Genomic DNA, 25,548 nt, shown 5'->3' with positions numbered 1-25,548 from the left:
AAGCTCATGTGCAATTGTACCCCTTCTTCATTGTGCGGCCAATACTTTTTTCATTTGTAAGATGGCCAGCAGATTAATCTTCATCTCTCTTTTCTATTTACACATATTGTAGTCAGAGATTGGATTTGCCTGTGTGAAAAACGAGCCTCTCAAAAGGATCAACGCGGCTCATCGAGAGAGAATGCAGTAGGAGGATGCACGCCTCTTGGGAAATACTAATCTCCTTAATGCGTACATTTATTCAATTCCAGTGTCAATATCAACCTTAATCAGAGTGGGCCATATGACAAGCGCTTTATGTGTCGGCAGATAGTGGATGACAGGAAGTAGACGTAATCACTTGGGAGAACATCACTACTGACAGCTTTGGAGTAAAGCTTTTTTCCTTCAAATTAATTGTGAATTGTAATACACTATATTGATATATAGACACCTTCAGAAAAAAAACTATAAAGAAACTAATTTATTTAGTATCAGTGAAACAAATGTTCATACACATTGTCAGATGCTGACAGGTTGACAAACTAGAATTTAATTTTAGACTTTCTTTCACAAAGGTGTTTAGTAAAAAAACTAAATTCTAAAAAGCTGCATCAGCTGGATACAAAAGTAAGGACAGTTAAAAAAATGACCAGCTATTGGAATGAATCTGGTTAGTATTGAGATGCTGGCAGAAAAACTGGAAGCGTGACAAGACTAACACTTATGTGTAAGAAAATGCCACTGTGTGGATTCCTTGACCTCTAGATTGCAATAGATAAGTGAACATTAAAACAATATTCCATTGACCAAAAAAAAATGAAAAAAAAATGTCATTGCTGTCTGTATTTACTGAAAGGCTGCTTGTCTCCCACTGGGGCAGAAACAAATGAAAATGTTATTTCTCTACTCATGCACTCCTACCTAGTCTGGTTTTTCACTGCTGGCAATTTCATTTCTCTTCCAAATTTGACTTAGGCCCACGACTTGAGGGAAATAATGTCTCTGGAATAATCTCCTCCAACTGTAATTCCAGAGGCACTATCTCCCTCACTTTTCTGGTATATCTGTCAGTCAGTCTGTCTATGGATCTACAGTATCTATTTATTTATTGTTGGCACAAATGATTTGTGATTTAGATGAAATTGCACTGACTTCTGAAATGAAAACGGTGCAACATCCAATGCCTGTCAGTAACTCTGTCAGCTGCTCAGACTTTGGGTAAAAGAACATGTCCTTCTTCAGTAAGGGGAAATGGTCTCTAGTCGACCTAGCAATAAGAACCATGATTTAACACAATTTTAAAGATTACACAGTTACATCTCTCTATTATCTATGCATCACTGTTAATTTATTTTTAAAAGTATCTTTTTTTTTCCGTATAAAATGCATTGTTCTCCCCAAGTGTTTGCTGTACACAACAGAAAAGCTGGAAGCACCTATTTCAAAAGTTATGTGTGTTATTAGTTGCCATTTGTTTTTAGTTGTAGTGTATCACCAGTTACAGGAAAATGTGTTTTGATAAAGAAATTAAAATTCTTATTAGTTTTGTTTCAAATTATTATTCTTGACCTTACTGATCAGCACATAAGCCATTACGTAAACAGTCATTGTTTGTGAAGACTAGTAGGTCAGAGATTCTTTCAGTGCCTTATGTTTCATTAAGACTTTGAACATCCATAAATCACGAAGTTATCTTGTCTCAGTCTAAAACAGTATTCACACCCTTTGGGCTGTTCAAACAACCTAAAGAACACTTGAAACAACCCATAAATAAATCTCCAACCTCCCACATACCTTTTACGCTCAGCAGCTCAAGCCTGGTAAAAATACATAAAAATGCTGGGGATTCATAAAGATAAAAAACAAACACAAACCTTGGAGAGGTTTCCCTCACTTCCTTTGGGTAATTAAGTTGTCTAAACAATGAATTAAAAAAATTATACTATTTTTTTAAGTTAGATGCAACACAAGACTTGCCTACCATTCATTTTTTAAAATTTCCTGTCATCAGCTACAACAAATTTTCAGGGAAATAAACTGTAAGCAGAAGTAAATGGTCACTTGCAATTTTTATCTGGTCAGTAATTTTAGCACACCCCAATCAGGTTTTATTAATAAATACATATTTTCTTGGCTTTTAATCTGGGAACTAAAAAAGTGCCTGAAAAACAAATTGTGTCTTTTTTATATTTACATGTGTCTTGACTGGACTGTATTCATAAAGGGAAAGTCAGTCAATGGAGACCTCCTACTGCCGTAAAAGAAAGCAACACTTCCCCTTTTCCTTCATGCAGCCTTTTCCCTCATTGCTCTTATTGCTATGGCAACCAGTGCTCTCTTCTTGGGCTCTGTATGCATCCAATCAGAGTGAGACCTTTGTAGAGATTCCTCCGGGCTCCACTTATTCAACTTACCTCACTGGAACAGCCTCCACGCTGAAAAGGCTGGAACAAAGAGAGATGAGACTCCCTCGCCAAAACATGGCATGACATCAAAAAATTAGGCTTTAGGTTCAGGTTACAGAGAACGCGGAAGTAATATGTATCTGTGAGTGGGGCGCACCACAAAAGCAAAAACAAGGTGGCAGTGCAGAACCATAGCCAATTTCAGTGGAAATTATGTGGAATGGGATTTGTTATTGGAAGCCTCAGAGCTTGAATAGTTGGCAAGTATCACATGGTTCTGGCAGTGGTTTAAGCTTGATAAGTCAAAAGGGATTCTGGCTGAGCCTATTTATGTCATTCCTGAAAACATATGGATAGGATTCAGGCGCTCAATACTTTCAACCTTCAACAATGACATTCAACACCACTTCTCCAGTCCATTAATCTTCCATGAGAATAGATTTCTCATCCACAGCAGTGAAGGGCTATATTCAGTTGGGATCAGCCAACAGTTTTTAACCACACCAATAGCCCTCTGTATCAGTTTCAACAACAAAAACCCTTATTCTGCTGGGTATGCAGTAATACAAGGACATCAAAAGTCACAATGTTCCTCTTTTCCACCATAATTTGTCTGTGAATCAATGACTCTACTGTAAGTGTGATAATAAAGATGACCTACTGTCATTCTTTACCAACCTGAGAGTTACTCACAGGTCAGCTCACTTTGTTTTCCTAAAACTATTTATAGTTTTTGGTAGAACAAAAAAGGGAATCAGAGTTAAAATGTTCTAAATAAACATGGTCTGAGAATTTGCAGTGGTAACATATGCCCCTTTTCCACCGGCTCTAAACATCCCGGCTCCACTCTACTCAGCTTGCTTTGCGTGTGTTTCCACCAGCATTTTTTTCAAGGCCGGTCCCTGCTTTTTTGGTCCCTGCTTCGGAGTAGGGATAGCCGGGCCGGCCCTGCTTTCGTGGGTGACGCAAGCCTAGCTCCTGTTCACTCATTGGTTGTGGGTGTGGCCAGATGAAAGCATAAAGAGCGAAGAAAACAACGGTAGACAACAGTGTTAGCTTACCCTGCAACGTTTATGCTGTCTGTCCCCTAGCTGAAGGTGCTGTAAAGCCTGAAATCTCCGGCGGATAACAGCTGTCCTACTCCGCGCAACAATCGCGGCATCCAGAGCATTTCTTCCACTGTGCCTCTCTTCCTGAAGTCTCAGGAGAATCCCCATAAGTTTAAAAAACAGGAACAACACAGGGCCAACGTTGTCCATAGTGCTTCCGTTGTTTCCACAAATGGCACCAAGTTTCGGTAGTGCAACCGAAACTTGCCCCCCCCCAACTCCGCAACACAAGGAGGCGTTCCTCTGCTACCGACCAAACTGGCCATTGGAAACGCGATGCATTTTTCATAGAGCCGAGCAGAGTAGAGTAGTGTAGAGCGGGGCTTCTGAAATAGAGCCAGTGGAAAAGGATGCAATTATGTGCTTTGTTTTACATATTCTACTTTAAGGTAATTCTGTAAATATATTCAGTCTGTTTTGATATTATTTTTAGTCTTGCAGTACTGCTAAAAAGCTAATAAACAGTCAAAAAGCTAGGAAGAGTCTCTATGCATACACTGGAGCCTCAACAGACAGTATGATCCCATGATAATGAGCTAATTATAGGTACAACATTCCTACTTCCATATCTAAATACTTGTCTCTAATATGAAACATTTCAAATTATTGAGAGGCAGAGAGAAAAAGACAGATAATTGATGCAAGCAATTACAAGTTCTATGTCAGAGCAAATTGGCCAGCATATCTGGACATGTAGGAAGACTGTGACCTCATTTACATCAGAGTGTCAGAAAATAATTGGAGAATGTACTGAGGAGGTGGGATGGACATAGTCCAATGCAGCCCACTTTTGGTCAGGTTACATAAGTGGTTCACTTGGACAATGAAATTCAGATCAGATTAGAAGCTTGTGGAAAATAAACTACAGCCCAAGGTCAAAAATAAAATTTGATGTAAAACCTCGGTATACACCAGCAAATCTAATCATAATAGTGGTATTCACAGAAACAAGTATACATTATGACATTAATCAGCTTCCAAAGGCTGCAATTTGAGTTTTGGAAATGATTTCACCACATGCGCACAGGACTGTGACCAGGCCAACGTGTTTTCATCAGAAAGCCAGTAATAATAGAGTTCAGTTTTACTAGCCGTAAGAGAGACTTTAGCTATGTTTGGGCTGTAACCACTTCAAAAGCTTGGGAAGACTGTGCGCGCTTGACTTTTAACAATATAACTTCCAGATGTTTCATTACAAAACCATTTTCAATAGGAAAAAAAAAAAATCTTCTTTGATAGAATCCAAAACATACAAGTATGAATTTCAGGAACCCACTTTGTTTTTACATTTTCATTTTGGTCACAAACACAGCAAAAAAAACCAAAAACCTGGATTTCCTTTACTAAAGTTATGATATTGACAATACTGTTGTAATCCATGCATGCCGGTGTGCAAAACATTACACTACCCTGCAGCACCATATGTGCACCACATCATATACTACATGAACAGTCAAAAATACTTGGACAACATGGTCTCTGCTCTAATATACAGTATCTGGCAGAATTTACTCAGAAGACCAGCTAAAGTAACATAAAACAGGAAGCTCTAGCTGAAAATAAAAATGGTCACTGATATACAGGGGTGAATTCATTATACTTTAGTTTTTGTGCCTCTCATCAAGTTGGATAACACTGACTGGCGGGCTCTGACCCAGTGCTGCGGAGCTTCTCTCTATTGCACCCGCCTCTCATCAAGAGCTTTGGGTGGGGGAAAAAAAAGAAGTAACATGCTGTTTACTCGCAATTCCAGGCCCGTAATTGCCAATTTATTTGATAGGCAGCTGGGTAATGATGGCATTTCACCCCTTGCCGCAGAGACTAAACGGGAGTGATTCATCCTGAGCTCCATGCGCTCCCTGATCCAGCAGACTCCCTCTGCTCAGGACTGCCTGAATGCCTGCCACACCGACTGAAGGGGCGGGGTGAGGAGGGGGGTGGCTGCCATGTCGGCTTCAAACGAACCCGAAAGGGAACCCTGAGCTTCTAGAAAATGCAGCTAAGCCTGCCAATTTAGCTGGGGTCTGGGGTTGAGGCAAACACAGCCGAGCTGATGTGCCATTTGTAGGCCTTAATGAGCTGGCAGGATGGAGAGAGGAGGGGTCTGCCAGGCCTGACCTCCTCTGGCCTCCATCTCCCTGCTAGCCAGTGCCAGGTCGGCAAACTCACTTCATCTGCTTCATTGGAGTGTAGTCAGACCATGAGGGGAAGGGAGTCTTGTAGCAAATATCATTAACGAACTGTTGGTCTAATGAACAGTCTGGGTCATAGACAGCTCCTGTGTCACTTTGCTCCCTGGTACTAACGAGTGACTTTGATGTTTTCTCTTTGTTTCCTCCCTGCATGAGAGCATCTTTCTGCAGCTGACCTACAGAAGCTGTCCAGTTGCTATGTGATGTTTTAATGAGAAAATGTTTCACATTTCAGCAGAAGCACATGTTCGTGTGGTAATACAGGCATAAGCTCATACTTCCAAACATTCCAATTTTAAGGCTAAACTATCAGTTAATAAAGTACTTTACAAGAAATACCCATAGCCAGTATAAGTAAAAATATAACAGAATCTTACAGTTTTTATGAGAAGCAAAAGAGTTGGATTTCTTTGGAAGTTTTTTACCATTTTCTCATTGTTTAAGTCAAGGGACAGAGTATTGTTCACATGCACCGGCTTGCACCTTCTGCAATGTGTGAAGTGGGTTTTTGCAACATCGCTGGAGGGGACTTGTTCAAAACTCTGTGGGGACTAGAGATGAAGCCTCACACAGTGTGACCATCTAAAGTGACATAGGGGTCTAAAAAGTATTTCTCCATACAGGGCAGCTTTCAACAGCTCCCCTGAAGACATGATCAGTCTTCTGTGGGATGTCTTGACCAGATGAAGCAGAGAAAACCTGCGCTGTCGCTTCTTCTATTCTCCTGAGTGTACAGAGTGGCAGAAATGCCAACTCAGGTGGAAGTGATTATCAAGAGAGGGTGACAGACAGTTGGGAGTGGGGTAAGAAAATTTAAGAAAACTTAACATTTTTAAAAATTAAATTCTGTTTGCTTCAGAAGCTGGTGTCAAGTGAGGCAACAAAATTTAAATAGGAATATGCCATGATGTAGTCATGATGCAAGTGTTTAACAATTCATAGTATACATGATAAATGTAATCTAAATGGAAGGTATTAGATGGCTAATGAGGCCATCAACAGACTCAAAGCAAATTAAGAACAAATGCAATTTCTAATAAAAATCTGGTTAGCAGAAATACAGATTGCTGTCCTTAAATTTTATTATGTCTAAAACTAAATAATCTCATATTAGGGAATAAAATATTTTTGGGGTAAACCTAAAAAATAACACTAAAATAATCAACAAAGTGTTGATTATCATTCATAATTTTGTAATCATTTACCAACAAACCAAAGCATCCTAAGTCAGATTTTTCATCTGATTTTTCATCTGACTTGGGATGTTTTCTTTAAAACTTGTAAGTGCAAAAGCAGCATTCAGTTATTTGACAGCAAATACAAGTTTTACCTTTTCATTGAACAGTCTGTGACATATTATTCACAAGGGTTTTCAAAAGTTTTTTGTTAAAAATAATTTTGTGTTGATATGCAGCTGCATTATCTTCATAGTGCAGTCTCACAAAAATCAGCAAGTATCATTTCAATTTATATCCTCAACATCAAATTACTTATTTCATTTCATGCCCAGTCAAGCATTGTAAAGCTACATGCAAAATCAGTTTTGCTTCAGTTGTTTGGCCATGTCTTTCTCAAAGACAAGCTTGCTTTCCAACCGGCAGCTTTTTTAATGGCCAGATATCTGATGGCGACGCTGTAGATTCTCCACACAAATCAACGAGCAGGAATGGGTGTCTGGCAACAAGGTCCCTTGAGCCTTTTTCACTTTACATCTTGGAATATGTAACAAAGCGATGGAACATACTGATGCTATTTCATTTATAGGATAATACTGATAAAATTTCAACTTACCCATAAAGAATGTAAATGTTATGCGCCTTTTTGTTTTTTGTTATCTGCCAACTGAAATATGTCAATTTCTACAGGATATGAATGGTAAGAGCATCTCAATATACTAGTATTAGGAATAACTGTAAAATAGAAAACAAAATACTAAATTATATAATTTAAATTTAAGTTGTATTATCTTGAGCATTCCAGTGTGAGTCATTTTCTGGTTTACACCAGGAAAGTGATACTATTTCTATACAATTCATATTCTAGGAAAGTGATATTGCACCTAACAATGGTTGAATATCTTCTTTCAATGCAAAAGAAGCAGCAGTAGCAAAAAGATACAAAGTTCTTCTGGTGAGCCACAATCACAATCTTGTGAGTGATAGTATGGTCTCTAAACCTCCTTCAACATTTTGTCATGTCAGGTGATATGTACCTAAAAAAAAAGTTATCTCAGCAGTGGGGGAGATGTTCAGAGCTGTTCAGTTGTACTTCCACCAAGTCATATTTTGCAGCTTTTTTCACCATATATACATCGATTTTGATTACAAAAATAAACTGTCTGCCTTAATACGCCTACTTTTTACTGGTCTTGGCCTGCCTAATACCCACTTTGGCTTATGTTGTACCCACTCTGGTAGCTGCCTCAATGTACATGATTTAATCCAATGGCCAGTTTTATTAATATTATTGTCATTAACGTGGTTAGGTCTGGGCATTCAGGGCTATACTTCCAGATATTTTTTTGAAGAGTCCCAGATCTAAAGATGGAAAAATTTAAAAACACAATTCTTTGTAAATCAGGCATTATGTTCCTAAAATAATAAGAAAATTTAATACGTCTGCCTAAAAACGCAACCAAGATAGGTTGTGCATCCTCTGTATTTCATACATTCAATCTGTTTCAAACATCTCCACTGTCAAGAATTTGTGCCTAGCACCTATTTTAAGCACTGTGATTAAGTGCATGGGTGTGACATTGTAACCATTTTGTACCCAAATGGTATGTAATGACAATTGCTTTGTACAAAACTTGGATTTGGTAGGCCCCTTCTATTTGGTAGAATTATGAATTGACCAGCACCTGATGGAATTCAGTCAAAAACCTACAGGTCTGAAAAAAAAAGAAAAAAAATCAGCAATAAACACTTGAGGTTAATTTTATCACTCATTTGGTCACCCACCTTTCAGTCCATCATCCTGGAGAACTTGATGCAGTGGAGGAAATAAGATTGCTATTGCTATTTGCTATTCCCGAAATTGAAAATGCTACACTAGATTCTTAAATGAGCTGTTAAGGCAAAGTTATCATGGTGTCAAATTTGCCAGTATTTTCTATTCGCTGATCATGTGTTTGGTAGCATCAAAGAAGCGAGAAGGAGCTGGAGATTCAGGTCAGTTAGTAAAGTTTGAGCCATTGAGCAAGATCAGAAAAGCCAAAATGTCTTGTAAACAAAAGGATGTCGGTCTTCCTCATAATTGACATGATTGCATTTAAATTGCAGATACCTAAGAGAATAGAAAGAAGAGTAATACTATTTTAACTGCCGTCTTGTAATTGAGATTGAGTGTTGTGACTCTTTTATTTAGATATTTACTTGATTGCTTTTTCATGCCACACAAACTAGAACTGTTTGTACACTGTTATAGATATGTACATCATACATATCTATACTCATATTTTAAATGTGATAAACCAAAATAACAAAAAATATCAATAACAGTTGAGGATGAGGCTAGAATTATAGAAATTATAGAATTATAAGTCTTTTTATAATGTATTGTGATAACATTGTTACAATGACACACTTTTACAGTGATAAGAGTGAAGTAAAAATCGGTTAGTTTAACTGCACAGACAGTTGAAAATTCCCCAGAAAGTGTTGGCTGGGGTTAAATTTTGTAGTACAAGACTAATATTACCCCACAAAAGAACTGATGCCACATTAGTAACTTACCATGTTTCTGTGTGAGATGCAGAAAGTCCAAGGCAACAAATACTCTGCAGCTCTTGATTTATAAAAATGAATGAAAGTTTGTGACAGTAATGGCCCACTTTGTTTATTGCAGTGACTCATTTTCTTTATCCTTTTAAGAAAATTTACTTAAATCATTGCAGTTAGGATAATGTAAGGGGTTGGAACTTTTGGTGTGTACTCACATCTGTCAGTCTGTCTCTGGAGCTGCTCCCGATGGAAGGCTTCGACTCACCGCTCACACTCTCGCTGTCACTGTCCTTGCAATTGTTCTGCCCAGGTTTCAGCTACAAGCGCAACACACAAAGCAACAAAGGGTTAATACAGTTCATACTTCAACTTGGAGATCTACACTCATGGCTCCAGCTCAGCAAGGCGTCCCGCAGAAGTCAGTTAATGAATATGGGAGAACTGGCAGAATCTGTGGTGCTGTCTCTGTAAATCTGTCATGTTTCAGAGCCTATTCAGTGGCCACGACTGTGCTTGCCAATGAGAGACGCCATCTGATCTCGCAGTATGTGACTCCTTTCAGCCCACGAAATCGAGAACAGGGACAAAGACCCCTCCAGAACCTTCAAATGGAGCCACTATCTCTCCCGAGCAGACACCACATGCTGAGGCAGCAGGAGCTCAGCAAGTGTCATCCTCTACACGCTCTTCTTCAGATGCAGCAAAATGACAAGAATAAAAAGAGGACTTGCCAATCTGGCAGAATCTAAGGCTCTTCAAAATCTGGAGAACAACGAAAGCCTCTTGGGAGAGCAGGGTTCAGTGGGAGGAGGTGGAGTGTGGTCCAAGGCTGCAACTGATGCCCATGCTGCTTCTTTAAAACTTGCCAATTTCTGCTGGTTTTATTTCAAAGTATATTAAATGCTTGGTTTATGAGACAAAGCAGAAAGCAATTGTTCTGCCACATAGCAGGAAAAAAAGAATGCAATGCTGCACGCACTGATCAGGAGAACTCTCTACCTTCTCTACAAGAGAAGGCCAAAGCTCCAGTGTGAGAGAGTATGTGAAATTTTTTTTTCTTTTACAGGTATGAGCCATCATTTAATGTGATGAAAGGGCTCAAGGCAGGGGAATACAAAAGAAACCTTTGAGTTGAGCAGATAATTAAAATGAAAATGTTCCCTTTTCTGTAGCCATTAGTGGTGTGAAAAGAATCCCATTCCTTGGGAGAATTGCATGATGGGTAGAAGGCGGGTGGATTCACCAGAGTGCTGAATGTGATAAGAAAATCTCAGCACTGGGAAGGCCTGATGGGCCTGTTTAAATGTGTGTGAAAGTCTGAAAATGCTTGTGCACATGTATGTGTGTGAGTGTGTGTCTATGTGGTCACACAGTGCTGAGACACGGCTGCGAGACGTGTGATAAGCCAAAGTCGCCTGCGCACGAGCACATGCTAAGCAGTACCCTGCAATGCAATGGCACTAATTACCTCCAACACATTTTACTCCCACAAAAAACAGGGCACACATTCTCAATTTATTGTAAATGTCACTTCATCTGAAGGGAATTGACAAAATTCTTAAAGAAAAAGAAAGAGGAACAATATCTCATTGAGCCTGGCCTCTAAACTGATCCATGCAGAAAGCACGAGGGATGCTGTCTGTGCCTCAGTCTGAGGCTCCTTCATCAAAACATGTTGACCTATAATATTTATTAACCAACCAGTGTCCCCGTTGACAACACTGAGCAGCGAATGCCAGCGCTCTCATGCATTTATGAATGTGCACACACACAAAAAAGGCAGACTTGATTGAAAGCTGCTGACGATTCTTCTATTAAATATTCACTGCCAGAACACATATATGGTGGGCTTATAAAAGATATAATCAGGGAAGTGGAGGAAGATAGAGAGATTTGTCTTTTATTAATCAATGTGGAATCCAAAAGCTCTGCTGTGGAAAAAACACATAATCACACCATCTGTATCTCGATTTATTAGTGGGGAAAAAACTTCATAAAATCTAAAATCCTGCTGCTCTTATCCAATTGTATGTAATGTCTGAAGAACATGTCTAATAAAGACATTCCAATAAATGGTGGCTCATCTTTTATAGCTATTACATAGCTTGGGACCTGATGACACAGCTATTTGAAAACGTATCCCCCAGCTTGTTCCCTTTAATTTCCCTTTAAGCGCCCTAAAATTACTTCTGAGAATTCTTCTTTTTTTTTTAATCTACTCCCTTTTTTTGAGGTTCAGTTTGATTCATTTCTTTTTATTGTGTGATTAATAGATGTCTTAAGCAAATGAAGGGAATGATGGTGGTCAGTCCCATCAAACAGTGAAGCTGAAATTTAATGACCTGCTGCTTGGTGATAAATCTAAACGAGAAGCCTGCATGTGGGTGTCGGGGCCGTCTCTGCAACCCGATCTGTGATCATTTGATCACTCCCACTTGTAACAGCATGCAAGTCATAGTTTATATGGGCCTTTAAAATTAGTTTCAGTTTTAAACCTCCCGTAATGAACCCCAGTGCACTTCATTGAATTCGGCAGTGATTTTTGTTGGAGAAATGAGATCTATTGCAGACTGTGCAGAAGCAAAAACACAAATAATTAAAATGTGGGTTGAAACAAGAGAATGTATTTTTCTATAGATCTTACCCAACAAGAACTATGCTTTAAAGAAGATAAACAGATGTTTTTAATATTCCTAATATTAATTTGACAATTAAAAACACAGCAGATATTACCATTTAATGAAAACATTCAAACTGCTTGTAAAGGCACCTATTATTAGTTTCAACAAAGAAAACCTTCATTTCTTAAATTTCATTCTGTCTGTGGGAATAAAGCACATGTTTTTTCTTGTTGATCCAACCATCCTGAAATTACTGATGCAGACAAAAAACAACTGTTTTTTTTTATTCAGCAGATACTTTAAACTTTAGAGTAGAGCAGTAAAATCACAGCATGGTTCAGCTCACAGAAATTATTTCATGTTTTATTGCAGTTTGGCAGAAGCCTTCAGTCTCCAAATACCTTTCAGGAAATCAAAACAACCAATAACATATTTTTTTAAAGTAACAAACTGTGTGTGGTCGGAGCTTTTATGTGATCCATGTATACGGTAAGATAAATTCACAGATAATTATAAAAAAAAACATATTTGTAACATGTATTAAGCCTACATGGACATGTTAACATAGAGATAGGAGTTTTTCTGTCGTTGATTTAAACAGAGCACAGAGACAGTATGTGCACTACGTGATTATTATCAACTTGCAGATTAAGTTTATTGAAGCTATATGTGTGTTTCACCTTTTACCTAATAAAGTTGGTCTCAATATGTTTAGTGCCATTACCATGTCAGTTAAGATAGATTTACATAAGATTAGGTGCACATGCCAGACCACTCAAATTTACCATGATAGCAAACTCATAAAAAGGAAGAAAACTGGACGTACAGAAATTTTGCCTGATAGCAATGATTTATAATTGTTTAGGGGTTAAAAACAAAAGACACTTGTTCTCAGTGTACAAGCATCTTCTGATTCACCCTGATTTATTCAATAGCTGAGGGCTGAATCAATTTATTACAATGAATTTTCAATCATATGTTAGCAAAAAAGGTGACCAATTTCCTCTTGTAAAATTTTATTACAAAAATAAAATAGATCAAAATTAAATCCACAGACAAACAATAAAATCAACACAACAAAAATAAAATTAACACTTAAAATTTGGGAATAATATTTTGAGTTTTAGCATCAAGTACTTTGAATTTACTGAACCTGATTTAAACAACTATAATCACTTACCAATGATATAACAAAGATTACATTAAGACGCAAGAACTAACCCTTTATGATCTGAAGGAAATCTTTGTTTACAACCTTATCTAATACATAAGGCTTTTTTGAACTAGATGTTTTGATTAGGATCTATGTTCTGGTTTACATGTGCAAGAATTTATATAAGTTAGATGATTCTGATAAATAGTTTACTTTGGAATTTGAGCCAGGAGGATGTTAATGATTCTGACATATTGCTAGATTAATTAGGAAGTACCAGATTAGAAATGAGTATCAGTTTGCATCACCTTAAATTATAACCAAACCAGACATTGCTTTTCTTATCACCAGGAGGAAGATAGTGCACTCCATATTTGGAGGCTCCAGGAAAGCCGGTCAGACCTCAACGGGAACACAGTGAGGAAGAAGATTGAAGCCAAAATTTATCGAGGGTCAGCATTGCATTAAAGGTCACCTAAGGTTGTAGTGATGGCTATAAGGAACGTCTGGACCTGTCAGCTGATGGAGGCAGGAGCAGAGGGTGATGTGGCATCTAATGAGCAATTTGTTACTGGACACATCACTTAAAGTTATAAAAAGTTATTCAACTTTTTTTTTATTTTACTCTAATGGACTTTACAAACACAGACAGTCAAAAACATATACTTTAACTTAGGTTAACAAAAGTTAATGGCAAGACAAGACGAGATGAGGAGAAGGGACCATCAAACACAAAACAAACCAAATGAAAAACAACGAGCGAGCTAAGGTCTTCGTTCTGTTATCAAAAATGATAGTCTAAGCACTGTTCAGACATCCAGGCTCTTAGCAAGGTCAGGAGTTTTGGTGTCTGCACAGGACTTATTTTTTCCTATTCAAAAGTTCTGGATTACTGACTTATGTAAGGCAAGAAAAAAGTTTGTTAAACTATTTGACTAATTTCATATTAGATAAAAGCACACATAAAAATCATTAACATTATTTTTTTCACATTTCAAAAGATATCATAATTAAATTAACAGATTTAATTTTTGTATAAATCATATTTTTTGAGCCTAAGAAAAAAGTACAAACAATCTATTTCTAGTGATTAGTTGTCTGAGAGAGTGAAAGCCTTGGTATGAAAACACTTATCCAAGGCAACATTGAGAATTCTGCCATGATAAAATGAACTTTTACACAGAGCAGTTACTGAAAAATGGCAGTAGGTCAAAGGTTAAATAGGAAAGGGGTCCTTTAATGCTAAACCTTAAAAATAATATTTCGCACAATTTCATACAATGTTGCAAGATGTCACAATAGGAGTATGTTTTGGGAAGGACGTTCAGTTATTTCCATGACAAATTTTAGATCAAAATAGATAAAATTAACTAAATTATAACCATTTTTGTGCTTTCTAAGGTCAGTCATCTTAAATTTGGTTGCTCTAAATCAGGGGTGTCAAACTCAATTGCACAGGGGCCCAAAATTTAAAACACATTTTAGGTCGCGGGCCAAACAGAATAAACATTTTTTGAAGACACTAAAACTAAATGTGTTTTGAACATAAATATGAATAAAAACAGACAGGAATGTTCTGGAATAAATAAACTTGGAAAAGAGTGGAAAAGAGAGCCATGAACTCCTTTGAGGGAGCTACACCAAGCCATTGGTTCAGATATGTGGACGATACCTGGGTCAAAATTCAAGCTAAAGAAGTTGAAGCCTTCACCAGGCACATCAACTCGGTCAACAACAACATCAAGTTTACCAGAGAGGATGCTTACGATCATAAGCTGCCTTTTTTGGACTGTCTGGTTCACATGGTAAGAGAGGACAGTCTCAACATTGAAGTCTACAGGAAACCAACCCACACAGATCAGTACCTTCTGTTTGACTCCCACCACCCTCTGGAACACAAACTCTCTGTCACCAGAACCCTACAGCATCAAGCTGAACAGGTCCTCACAAATACAGAAGGGAAGGAAAAGGAACAGACACACATCAAAAAAGCTTTTCAAACATGTGGGTATCCCAACTGAGCTTTTGTCAAGTCATCCAAGAAATCCACTAAACACACCACGGAACAGAACAAGGAGAGGAACAGAGGAAAGAACATTGTCATTCCTTATGTTGCTGGAGTATCCAAGAAACTCCAAACACAACATCCCAGTACATTTCAAACCCAACAAGACTCTCAGGCAGAGGCTGGTCCACCCTAAGGACAAAACACCCAAACCCAAACTGAGCGGAGTTGTGTATGCAGTTCAGTGCAGCGAAGAATGTCCAGACCTCTATATCGGAGAGACCAAACAACCTCTTCACAGACGCATGGCTCAACACAGGAGAGCCACCTCTTCTGGACAAGACTCAGTGGTTCACCCACACCTCAAGGATAAGGGACACTCCTTTGAGGACCAAAATGTTCATATTTTGGACCGAGAAGACCGATGGTTCGAGAGGGGGGTAAAAGAATCCATCTATGTCAAAAGGGAGAAACCAACATTAAACAGAGGAGGTCTCTGATTCCAGCTTTCAAAAACATATAATGGAGCTTTAGGCCTGATACCTAGTCAGTTTCACTCCAATTAACACCTGCACTCATGTGACAAGAGTGGCACGTCAGTGAGTCAGACGAACAAGGACCCTAACGAGCCTCTATTGTTAGAAGAGTGAGAACAATTTGCAAGCAGTCCAGCTTACATCACATCTCAGCTTTAAAAACTCAACTCCACACTCTCTATTTCTGAATTGAGAAAGCTCCTTGGATGAGACGCAAAACGTCTTCAACTACAGAATAGAAGTCCAGTTGTTTTTGTTTTTTAACCTTTTTTGAATTCAGCTTTCTTTGCTCTAATGCCATTTTGTCAGAGCTGGATGCTTGGCATCTTTTTTTGGCAACGAGTTTGTTCATGTTTGGCGTGAGGTCCCGTGTTGTGGAGATTCTCAGGATGGACTGCAGGTGCTTATCAGTGAGACGGCTCCTGTGTGCAGTTTTGTTAGTCTTCATCACTGAGAACAGCTTCTCACACAGATATGTACTACCAAACATGCACAAGGTTCGAGCCGCATGTAGAAGAAGCTGAGGCATTGCTGCGGGAATGGAGTGAATAAACTCTGCGGCCCCTGCAGTGTCATACTTTGCCTTTAGTGTCCCATTACACTGCAGCTCAATCAGCTCCATCTGAATCTCCACAGGTGCAGTTTCCAGGTCGACGGCAAATGGGTTGCGAATCAACTTAAACATTTTTTTTTGTTCTTCAAAGTCACCAAAGTGCTGTGCGAACTCCGTGCGCAGTGCACTCAGTTTATCAGCAAAGTGCGTATTTGGAAACACTGTTGTGCCAACTTGGTTCAGCATTACTTGGCAACAGGGAAAGTGGGGCAAGTTATACTGGTGAATTTGTGTCTCCCATAAAAGCAGGTTCACTTGAAATGCCTTCACTGTGTCATACATGTCGGTGATCATGCAGTCATGTCCCTGGAGCTGGAGGTTTAAGGCATTGAGATGAGCTGTTATGTCAGCCAGAAACACAAACTCACATTTCCAATTTTCATCCCACAAAACGGTAGTCTTTTCCTTTACTGTTCATGAACTGACAGATTTTGTTGCTGAGCTCAAAAACTCTGTTGAGAACTTTTCCCCGACTTAGCCAACGCACCTCTGTGTGATAAGGAATGTCGGCAAACTCTGAATCTATCTCCCGTAGAAAGGACTGAAATTGCCAGTGATGTAAACCTTTACTTTGGATAAAGTTTACAGTTTGCGTTACAGTGCTCATTACATGGTCCATCTTCCGGACGTTGCCACATCGTGCTTCCTGGTGCATAATGCAGTGATATGCTTTTAACTCACCAGTAAAGTTTTCCTCCTGCATCTTTACTCGCATTCTTCCCATTAGTCCACTTTTTTCACCGCACATATGATGGTGCTCCATCAGTTGTGAGTCCAATAAGTTTGTCCCAGGGCAGTTTCATGTCGGTTACACTTTGACATACGTTTTCAAAAATGTCCTTTCCGGTCGTTGTCCTGTGCATCGATTTAATGCCCAATATTTCCACTGTAACGCGCAAATCGGAGTCCACCCCACGGATGAAGATGGCTAGCTGTGCAGTGTCAGTCATTTCAGTACTTTCATCCATAGCAAGAGAGTACACAAAAAAAGTCTTTGCTTCTTTCACTCAACTGTGTTCTTAAATCAGTGGCCATCTCACAAACTCGATCAGGAACTGCATTTCTACTCAGGCTTACATTTACCAGCATCTGCTTTTTGTCTGTACATACGACGTCGCACACCTTGATCATGCAGCTTTTCAGAAATTCTCCCTCAGTGAATGGCCTGGCTGCTCTGGCGATCTTCTCCTCCACGATAAAACTTGCTTTCACAGCAGATTCACTTTGTGATTTTGGATGGGTAAAAAACGTCTGCTGAAATGTCAGATTCTTCTTTAACTCGTCTACTTTTCGTATCTTCTGCTCTGCATTCAGGTCTTTCAGGTTATCCTGATGTTTTGTCTCATAGTGCCGTCTTAGATTAAATTCTTTAAATACAGCCACATTAGCGCCACAAATGAGACAAACGGGTTTACCGGCAATGTCAGTAAACATATACTAAGCGTCCCATCGGTTTTGAAAGTCTATGTTTTCAGAATCAACTTTTCTCTTTGGCACCATGAGGGGCTAGCTTTGCAATAACTTGCAGCAACAGACGCTAGACTTTATTGGCGCGGAAAGCCTTTGGCAAGGCAGCTGAAGCGCTGCCTTATGGGATCTGTAGTTTATTGTGTTACCAGCGTTTCATATTGCCGGGCCATTAGTAGCACTAATATCAAATGATCTTGCAGGTCGGATATAATTGCAAGCCAGGCCGGATGTGGCCCGCGGGCCTTGAGTTTGACACATGCTCTAAATGTTACAGCTGAAGAGGTATATCCGATGACTATTTCCTGAAAGTGTGAATGAATTTTTTTTTATTGGTTCTTGAGATATTTTGAAAACAGAACAGAGAAGGTGATTATTGAATGAGAGCAGCTGTTAAGATGGATATGAATGACAGGTGTACTGAGTGAGTAATCAATTGTACTGAGGGATACAAAGACCATTATAATACAAAAACCTAGAAACTAGTAGAATTAACAAGTAACAGAAAAACACAAAAGTAGAGTGTAACAAAACATGCAAAATATGATACAGAAACATACTGGTAAATAAGCTAAAAACATACAGAAACAAGGGAACTTAGGAAATCCAAGCAGGAAAAATGAACCACTTGAACAAAACACCAAACTGTGACAATGACATAATAGCTACCATATTAAATATCATGTAGACATTAAAAATATATAGCTTGAGATGTGCTCAAACTGTGTTTGACACAAAATTAATGTAATTGTTTTCAAAAAGACATTTACCATAAAATGCCTTATTGTCACTGAAAATAAAAGGCAATAATGTCAGGCAAAAACAGCTGGAATTCCAAGATGAAAGTTAAATGAAATACCTAATTTAGCAATGTTAGCTTGAAACGTATTGTAAAACAGCTATTACAACATGTCATGAACATGTGGAGTCAATTATTTTCTCACTTACTGAAAAGTGCTCACCATTGCCATAGTGGAATTTTACAAGTGTATTGACCTATTCTCAAGGGCTGCACTACAGCCCCAATGCAATCAAGCACAAAAGTAGGCCTGCTAACATTTCTAACCACAAAGGCCTTTTTAAACTGAGTCATACACAACCAATCCTCACCAACAACCACACACCTCCTGCCGCCACCACTACCACCACTCATCCCACAAAGAGAGGAAAAAAGGGAGAAAAACTAGCCTCAGTTTTCTAGTGGCCTCGGTGGGATTCTTCTGCCATCAGCTCCTGGTTTCCCTTAGTTACGCACAACAGCAGCTGCGGAGCTCACTGGTAATAAAACCTGGAACAATTTAACGGCTTTTATTGTTCTTCTGCGGCTTTCACAACAGCTAACCTGTCTTCGCAGGATCTGGCAGAAAGAATCCCACTAGAGCAGCAATGAAAGAGGATCTCATTTACCTAAAAGCGCTTATAAATTTTTAATTTGCTCTAACAAGTAAATTAACAAGTCCCTCATTTGGGAAGTTTTATGGCTGCTTGCCACTAAGGGAAAACCATGAAAGTTTTATAGATAATCCACTGCTGAGGGTCTGTTGCTGATAATAAATTGTCTTTTTCCAGCAGTACTGTCAAATCCTTCAGCTTCTACAAACTAGACTTTGAAGATCTTCTTTATGCTATCTTCAGAGGTCTATATACCAGAGCTGTTAAAATGGAAGAGAGTTTAATGACTGAGCAGTTAAAATGAACTTAAAGAATTTCTTTCGACTTTCTGCAGATGCTCTCCTATAGCCTGAGGATACAGCAAAGCCAAACATTAAACCACATTAGGGTTCACTAATTATGTCCATCCCAAGCTCCACTTCACTTCAGCCTCACATTGAGCCCATAACACCACCTAGGGCTGGTTGACAACAGCAGTTGGAAACTGCCGAGCCTGTTTATCTCACTGCTGGCTTTATCTGACAAGACTAATGTGAAAATGGAGGCTGCGGGTTAGTCAGGGTCTATACAGGGCTGACATCGGACTCTACGTCATCGCTCTGACAGCGGCTGCGTGGGCGAGCCTATCAGCATGGCCGAGCGCTGACCCTGTACTTGCCCCTGAGGCCCAGCTGCTTTAACTTCCACAGACAGGAGCCCCGCCTGACCCTCCTGTCACCCATAAGCCCTTCTGCCACCCTCGCTCACAACCTGTCACTGAGCATCAGTGCTTTGCTTCCACTGCTACACATTTGCTTTGTGTTTAGCAAAGAGGTCACAGGCTCGTTGTCTAATTAAAATGTCTAATACCACTTTTTATCTCTGTACATAAAGCATGGATGTCACATTCTTTTTGCTGTAAAAATGTCAGTTTAAAAAAGTTGGCATGTTTGTCCTCAAGCCTGCTGTTTGATTATGATGTCACATGAAGTAAGCCATTGCAGTTGTTTGTTATTGCCTGCTGCCAAAAGGCAAAGTCAGATGATAATGTTTTTGTTTAACCAAAACATACCAAAATATCGCATAAACCTCTGCAGAAACTGCATTAAAACTCGTATAAAATGTTTAATGGATGTACATTTAAATATAATTAACTGTAGCAGTCAATCACTTTAAGATGGCCACCACAGCTAATCATCTTTAGCATGAACAAAAATGGCTACAAGTCAGTCAATTTTACAGATGTTGAGCTAAAATTTTATGTGATAGTAGCTGAGCGTCATTTACAGCATGTTTACTGGGCATGACATATCAATTAATGCATGAGATTGCACATGTTATTTTCAAGTCTTGACCAAACAGGCTACAGCTGTCATTTTTGAACATAAAATGTTCTTAGTTTAAACCTGTGGCATGAGAGTTGGCAGGTTAGACGCATTTCTTCAAGGAATTCTAGGCCTTTAATTATTTATAATCACACTTTAGCGTCCTTTTTTAAAACGTATTTTGCTTCCAAGAAGTCAGACTTTTCCTTAGTCTTTTAAAAGGGTCTTAAATAATTGTCCATCTTTGTACCTGACCATTTCTTAGAAAATTGCAGAATTTGTTGGGCCACTTAACACTGATCTATGCAATACTCAACCATAAAAATGCTCCTAACTTAGACCATAAACCAATGTTGTGTCTACCAAGTAAAAAGAACAGACAAATTATTTTTGGCACTTTATTACTCAAGCTTGTGACAAAGACACAGCAAAGACACAGTTTGCTTATATTTAGTGCTCATAAAATGCCAATGATAACGCGGTTTGACAGAAATAAAACAAAGTTTTTTGGCCTTTCAATGTTTGAGTGATTTGAAGATCGTGTTAAGTAGCTTAAACAATCTGCTTAAAACTGGTCTGATACAAGAACTAGACTGAAAATGAGGGAAAAGTTGCACAAGAAATGTAAACAAATTAAGAACCACAATATAAATAACTGGATGTGGTTTAAGACTTTTACTATACAGTGCACACACAACATAAAGACCCTTGCTCTTCAATTTCTAGCATTACTATGATTGAATGATATTTAAACAGCCTTTCAGACACTTTTCTAGTAGGGGTATGCTCAGTGATGCCAGGTGAACCCACCCTAACTATCTCAAGTCATAGAGAAGTCGTTTATGATCACTGCACTGGAATTTGAAGCCAAAGCAAAGACATGGAACCATTGAGGTCTAGTCACAGCAGCTGCAGGCTTAAAACATCCTGAGAGCAAGAGGAGTTGGGAAAATGAAGCCTCATAAGGGTGGAGAGTGGGAGGGGGTAAACGTGGTTGAAAGCACTGTCTTGATCTCATCAGTCATACTAAGAACTCCATTTCCTCTACCACAGGCTGGAGGCTACTAGAGTTTGCGGCTGCATTTATATATTGCCATAAATCTCTAATCTATGACGACATTACAGACAAATCAATATGCTTTTAACATCCATCCTCCGCCCTGCGTCCCAATCACCCTCCTCACAAATGGTCATATAATGTAGTAGTCTAGTAGATTGAGTTATGGGGACAATTCCCAGATTTAATAATGAACTGAGCAGGTGGAGGGAAAAGTGTGTGGTGGTGGGATGGGGAGAATATAAGAGCAGTTGGAGACATCTACTCTCTCAGATCATATCTGAACAACTTGTTAAAGTAGCCCAGTGAGGCAGTTAAATAACCTTCCTGCCCACTTTATGTGCCTCCAATTCCCTGAGCTTCAACGTTTCCAAAGCAGAGCAAAAAAGTAGACCAAGAGAATACTGTTGCTTGATCCCATCCCTGAAGGCTGTGAAAAACTGAAAATGATCACAGTTTAGACTGCCCAGTTAAGTGCTCATCAACACATTGATACAAAAATAAATCTGCATGCAATTAACTGCATGAAATCTCTGCCCTTCCCTATTTGCTAGAGGTGTTACTGTTTCAATATTTTTCAAACTCCCAATCAACTAAAGATCTAGCCAGTGTGCGCTGAGCAGCCTCAATAAAGAGCGGTATGGAAAAAAGACAGAAGAGAAAAAGCTCTCTCCTATCGGCTTGCAGGGGCTATCATTTCTCTTTTTTATTGCCATTTATTTTCCTCTAGGAATTCACTGCCAGTATATTGGTAAGCCTTCCAGGAGATGGAGGCAATGAAATTTAGCGCGGACACTTAACACTGGGTCAAGCCGTGTGTGAGGCTCATGTGGTAATATGATAGACAAGTGCTTTTGGTTTAGGGAAAGAGGGCTCTATTTGTGTTACAGGAATAGCAGCAAAGTGCTTGCCCTGATACACTCTGTTTAATGCATGAAAAACAAAAAACATATAGAGAGACTTTTAAAGAAGGTACAAGCTTGTCATATTACACAGGACTGTACACTGGTTGACAAGACAATGAGTCTTTATAGTTAGAGATACATAATGATACTAAACCCATTTTAACAGGTGAATTATTGACCTGCATTAAAACAAATCACGGACATGAATTTAATAAAATAAATAAAGCTAGAAAAATATTTTCCAATATTTAAAAAATAAATCACTTAAATTAACCAGTATTCTTAATAAACAAGCGACTTCTTTTTATTTCCACTCATCACAAATAAAAACAACACAACAGTCGCCACTGTATTAAAGACTACAGACAGACTGCAGACAGAGCAGCTCATCTTCAGGTATATTAAAAACAAATAAAGAAATCCTGTATACTGCAAGTTTCTTATCAATAATAATGTGTTTTTTATTTTGATTGTAATATTTATTGGTATTTACAGACTTTTAAAAATATGAACAACAATCTATCTTCTCTTTGGAGATATTTGTCAGGGTGTGGGGAAAAGGAGGCGAACCCAGAGGGCAGACTAATGATGAACAAAGGAAAACTAATTTATTAAAATAAAAGAATCAAAAACAAAGGCTGACAAGGCAGCAAGAAGAAAACTAAATACAAAACAAACTAAATACAAAAACTGAACGGACATGGGCAAGCGACGAGCAGAACCAGACATCAGGGAAAATAGACAAACGAACTAGCGTGTAAGTGGAGGAGAAGACTGGGTTTTAAAGACAGAGGGTAATTAGGAGAAGTGGGCACAGGTGAGTGATAACGTGGAGCAGGTGGAGATGGGAGCGGCAGGAAAACAAGTGACTGACTGAGGAGAGGTGAATGCTGACAGACACAGAGAACAAGACCACATGAAAACAACAAAAAAGACAACAAACCCAAAAAGAGACCAGAAACAAAACACTAAATACAAAAAGAAACATATAAAACCGAATCCTGACAATATTAAGTTATTATTCAACTATTTAGTTGTGTAAAGGTAAATGAAGTAGAATTTGAAAGAACCACTATGAACTTTTGGAAACTGTAATTGTTTTAATTTTCCCACATAACTACACTTTAAAATGGCTCAAATATCCCATTAAGTCATTATTGTTTTCATATTTGCTGTGATTTCTATGTAACTTTTGTATGTCAAAATACACCGAATGATAAATGTCAGGTAGTTATATGTTAACCTTTATTTAACAGACAGGTACTGCCATTTAGAATATCTAACCATATCAAACCCTTTAGTGCATTCAGTACATTGTGGTAAATCAAACAGCATCTCACCTTACCTACAATTGGCTCCATCTGCACTGCAACTTGGGAATTAGAGGAGGCTGTAAAAATCTGATGGCAGGATATACATTTTCTATTTGGCAGGCCCAGGGAGAATGCCTGAGACCAGTACTGTTATCACTAAACCATGCTGTAAACATTCTCATTTGGCTACTTTCCTGAAATGCACATTCATCGTTATCAAGTCGTAAAACAAGACAGTTCAATGGTCTTGTCATATTAATAGCAGCAGTTTGCATGGATTGTGAGTAGTCCACCAAACATCTGCTTTGGTGGCTTTAACAGATTGGTAATGGGATTTAGAAAATGCCAGGGGCAACAATATACAGCCAAACAACAGATAAAACAAAAGTTTAGAGACAAAAAAAATTAAATACCCACATGCAATAATAAATTGAACTATGCTTTTAATTTAAAAAAGGCACATTGTGGAAGTGGACTGCATTTATTATCTAGCAATAAAAAAACATTTTTGCTTATACTTACAATGACTATAAAAAAATGCCACTGTCTTGTAAAGTTACGTTTACTGTTCCATTGTACTGAAACACCATTGTGGCAATAAAGTCAGCGGCCCTGCAGAACTACAGAGGGTTCACTGGTGCTAGTTGATTTGGAGGATTTCCTTCCCAGCTGCCAATCAAAACAACCAAGCTGGACAGACCTTTTACTTACAGTATATGAAATAATCAATACTGACAGAATGAAAATATAAATGTCTGACTTAATCAAAAATAGGTTTTCTACATGAAAAATGGTAAAGAAAAGACATTTGGCATGCAATAATTCTGTACTGCTAGTTTATCATTTTTTATACACTAGGAGCCACATTAGAGTTGAGATAATTCCAGTTGTTAGATTAGTATTGAACAATGAAGCAAATGATACACAAACTAACATCTGAAGATTCCTATGTTGTCAAAGGCAATCTGCCTGTTTTTTAAACCCAAGATAGCTTGTTTATGCGTGCCATTAGTATTGGCCTCACAAGTTTGGAAAGCATTTAAAGCATTGGCCTAGATCTTTGAGACCTCCTCCAGTTAACCTACCAACTAGAGGTGGTTTTTGGATTACTCCAGCCCCTTTGACAGCATCAAGTCTGCTCTGAATAAGATCACTCTATGCATATTCATGCTTTTCTTTTATCATTGATTAAGATTTTCTTTTGTTGTTGTTGTTTTTAGTATGCTTTTTAGTATAGTATGATTTTCTATAGTTGTTGTTGTTTTTAGTATGGTCGACTTTAAAAGTTTGTTAGATATAAAATTGAATACAAATGTAATGGGGACTTTCTTGTGCATTTTTGTCCTGTGTCCTTTGGAAGTAAAGCATAACATGGGAACAGGTGGTTTGAGTTCTCTGAAGTCTACACATATTTGTAATAGGAGCGTAATCATACACATAAGTCAGGATTCGGTTAAGTACCTTGGTTTGGGGTCATGGTTTGGTACAAGTCTAATACAACAGCAAAACAATTGCCAAATGCATTTTCTTTTATTTTGTTTTATTTTCAAACAGACAATACCCCCTGCAAAAATAAAGAACACCAAATTACCCTTGCTAGCGGAGAGACTCTAAAGTAGGCCACCTAGAATTTCTCAATTTGTAATTTTTTTTAAAGACCTGTTGTGCCTTTCTTATTTATCTCACTTGAACTGTAAGCAGTATCCTACAGGTAATATGTCAAACAAAACATCTGATACACGCCTAGTTTCTCAGCTGCTTGAGTTGTAGTG

General features: G+C 38.5%; 1 protein-coding gene across 11 annotated transcripts in view; it reads right to left on the bottom strand.

Moving 5' to 3' along the window:
* The window catches only part of auts2a (activator of transcription and developmental regulator AUTS2 a), a 418,449-nt gene that overhangs the window by 224,360 nt on the left and 168,541 nt on the right, over nucleotides 1-25,548 (bottom strand). For all 11 annotated transcript variants that reach the window (XM_037978929.1, XM_037978933.1, XM_037978930.1 and 8 more), the window contains exon 4: nucleotides 9,626-9,727. In XM_037978929.1, coding sequence (XP_037834857.1) covers nucleotides 9,626-9,727 — 102 coding nt within the window. The remainder of the gene's footprint in view (nucleotides 1-9,625; nucleotides 9,728-25,548) is intronic.

This window comes from Kryptolebias marmoratus, linkage group LG13, assembly GCF_001649575.2.
Source record: "Kryptolebias marmoratus isolate JLee-2015 linkage group LG13, ASM164957v2, whole genome shotgun sequence".
NCBI lineage: Eukaryota > Metazoa > Chordata > Actinopteri > Cyprinodontiformes > Rivulidae > Kryptolebias > Kryptolebias marmoratus.
The sequence above is the reverse complement of the archived record's forward strand: the minus strand, read 5'-3'. Positions and strand labels throughout refer to the sequence as shown.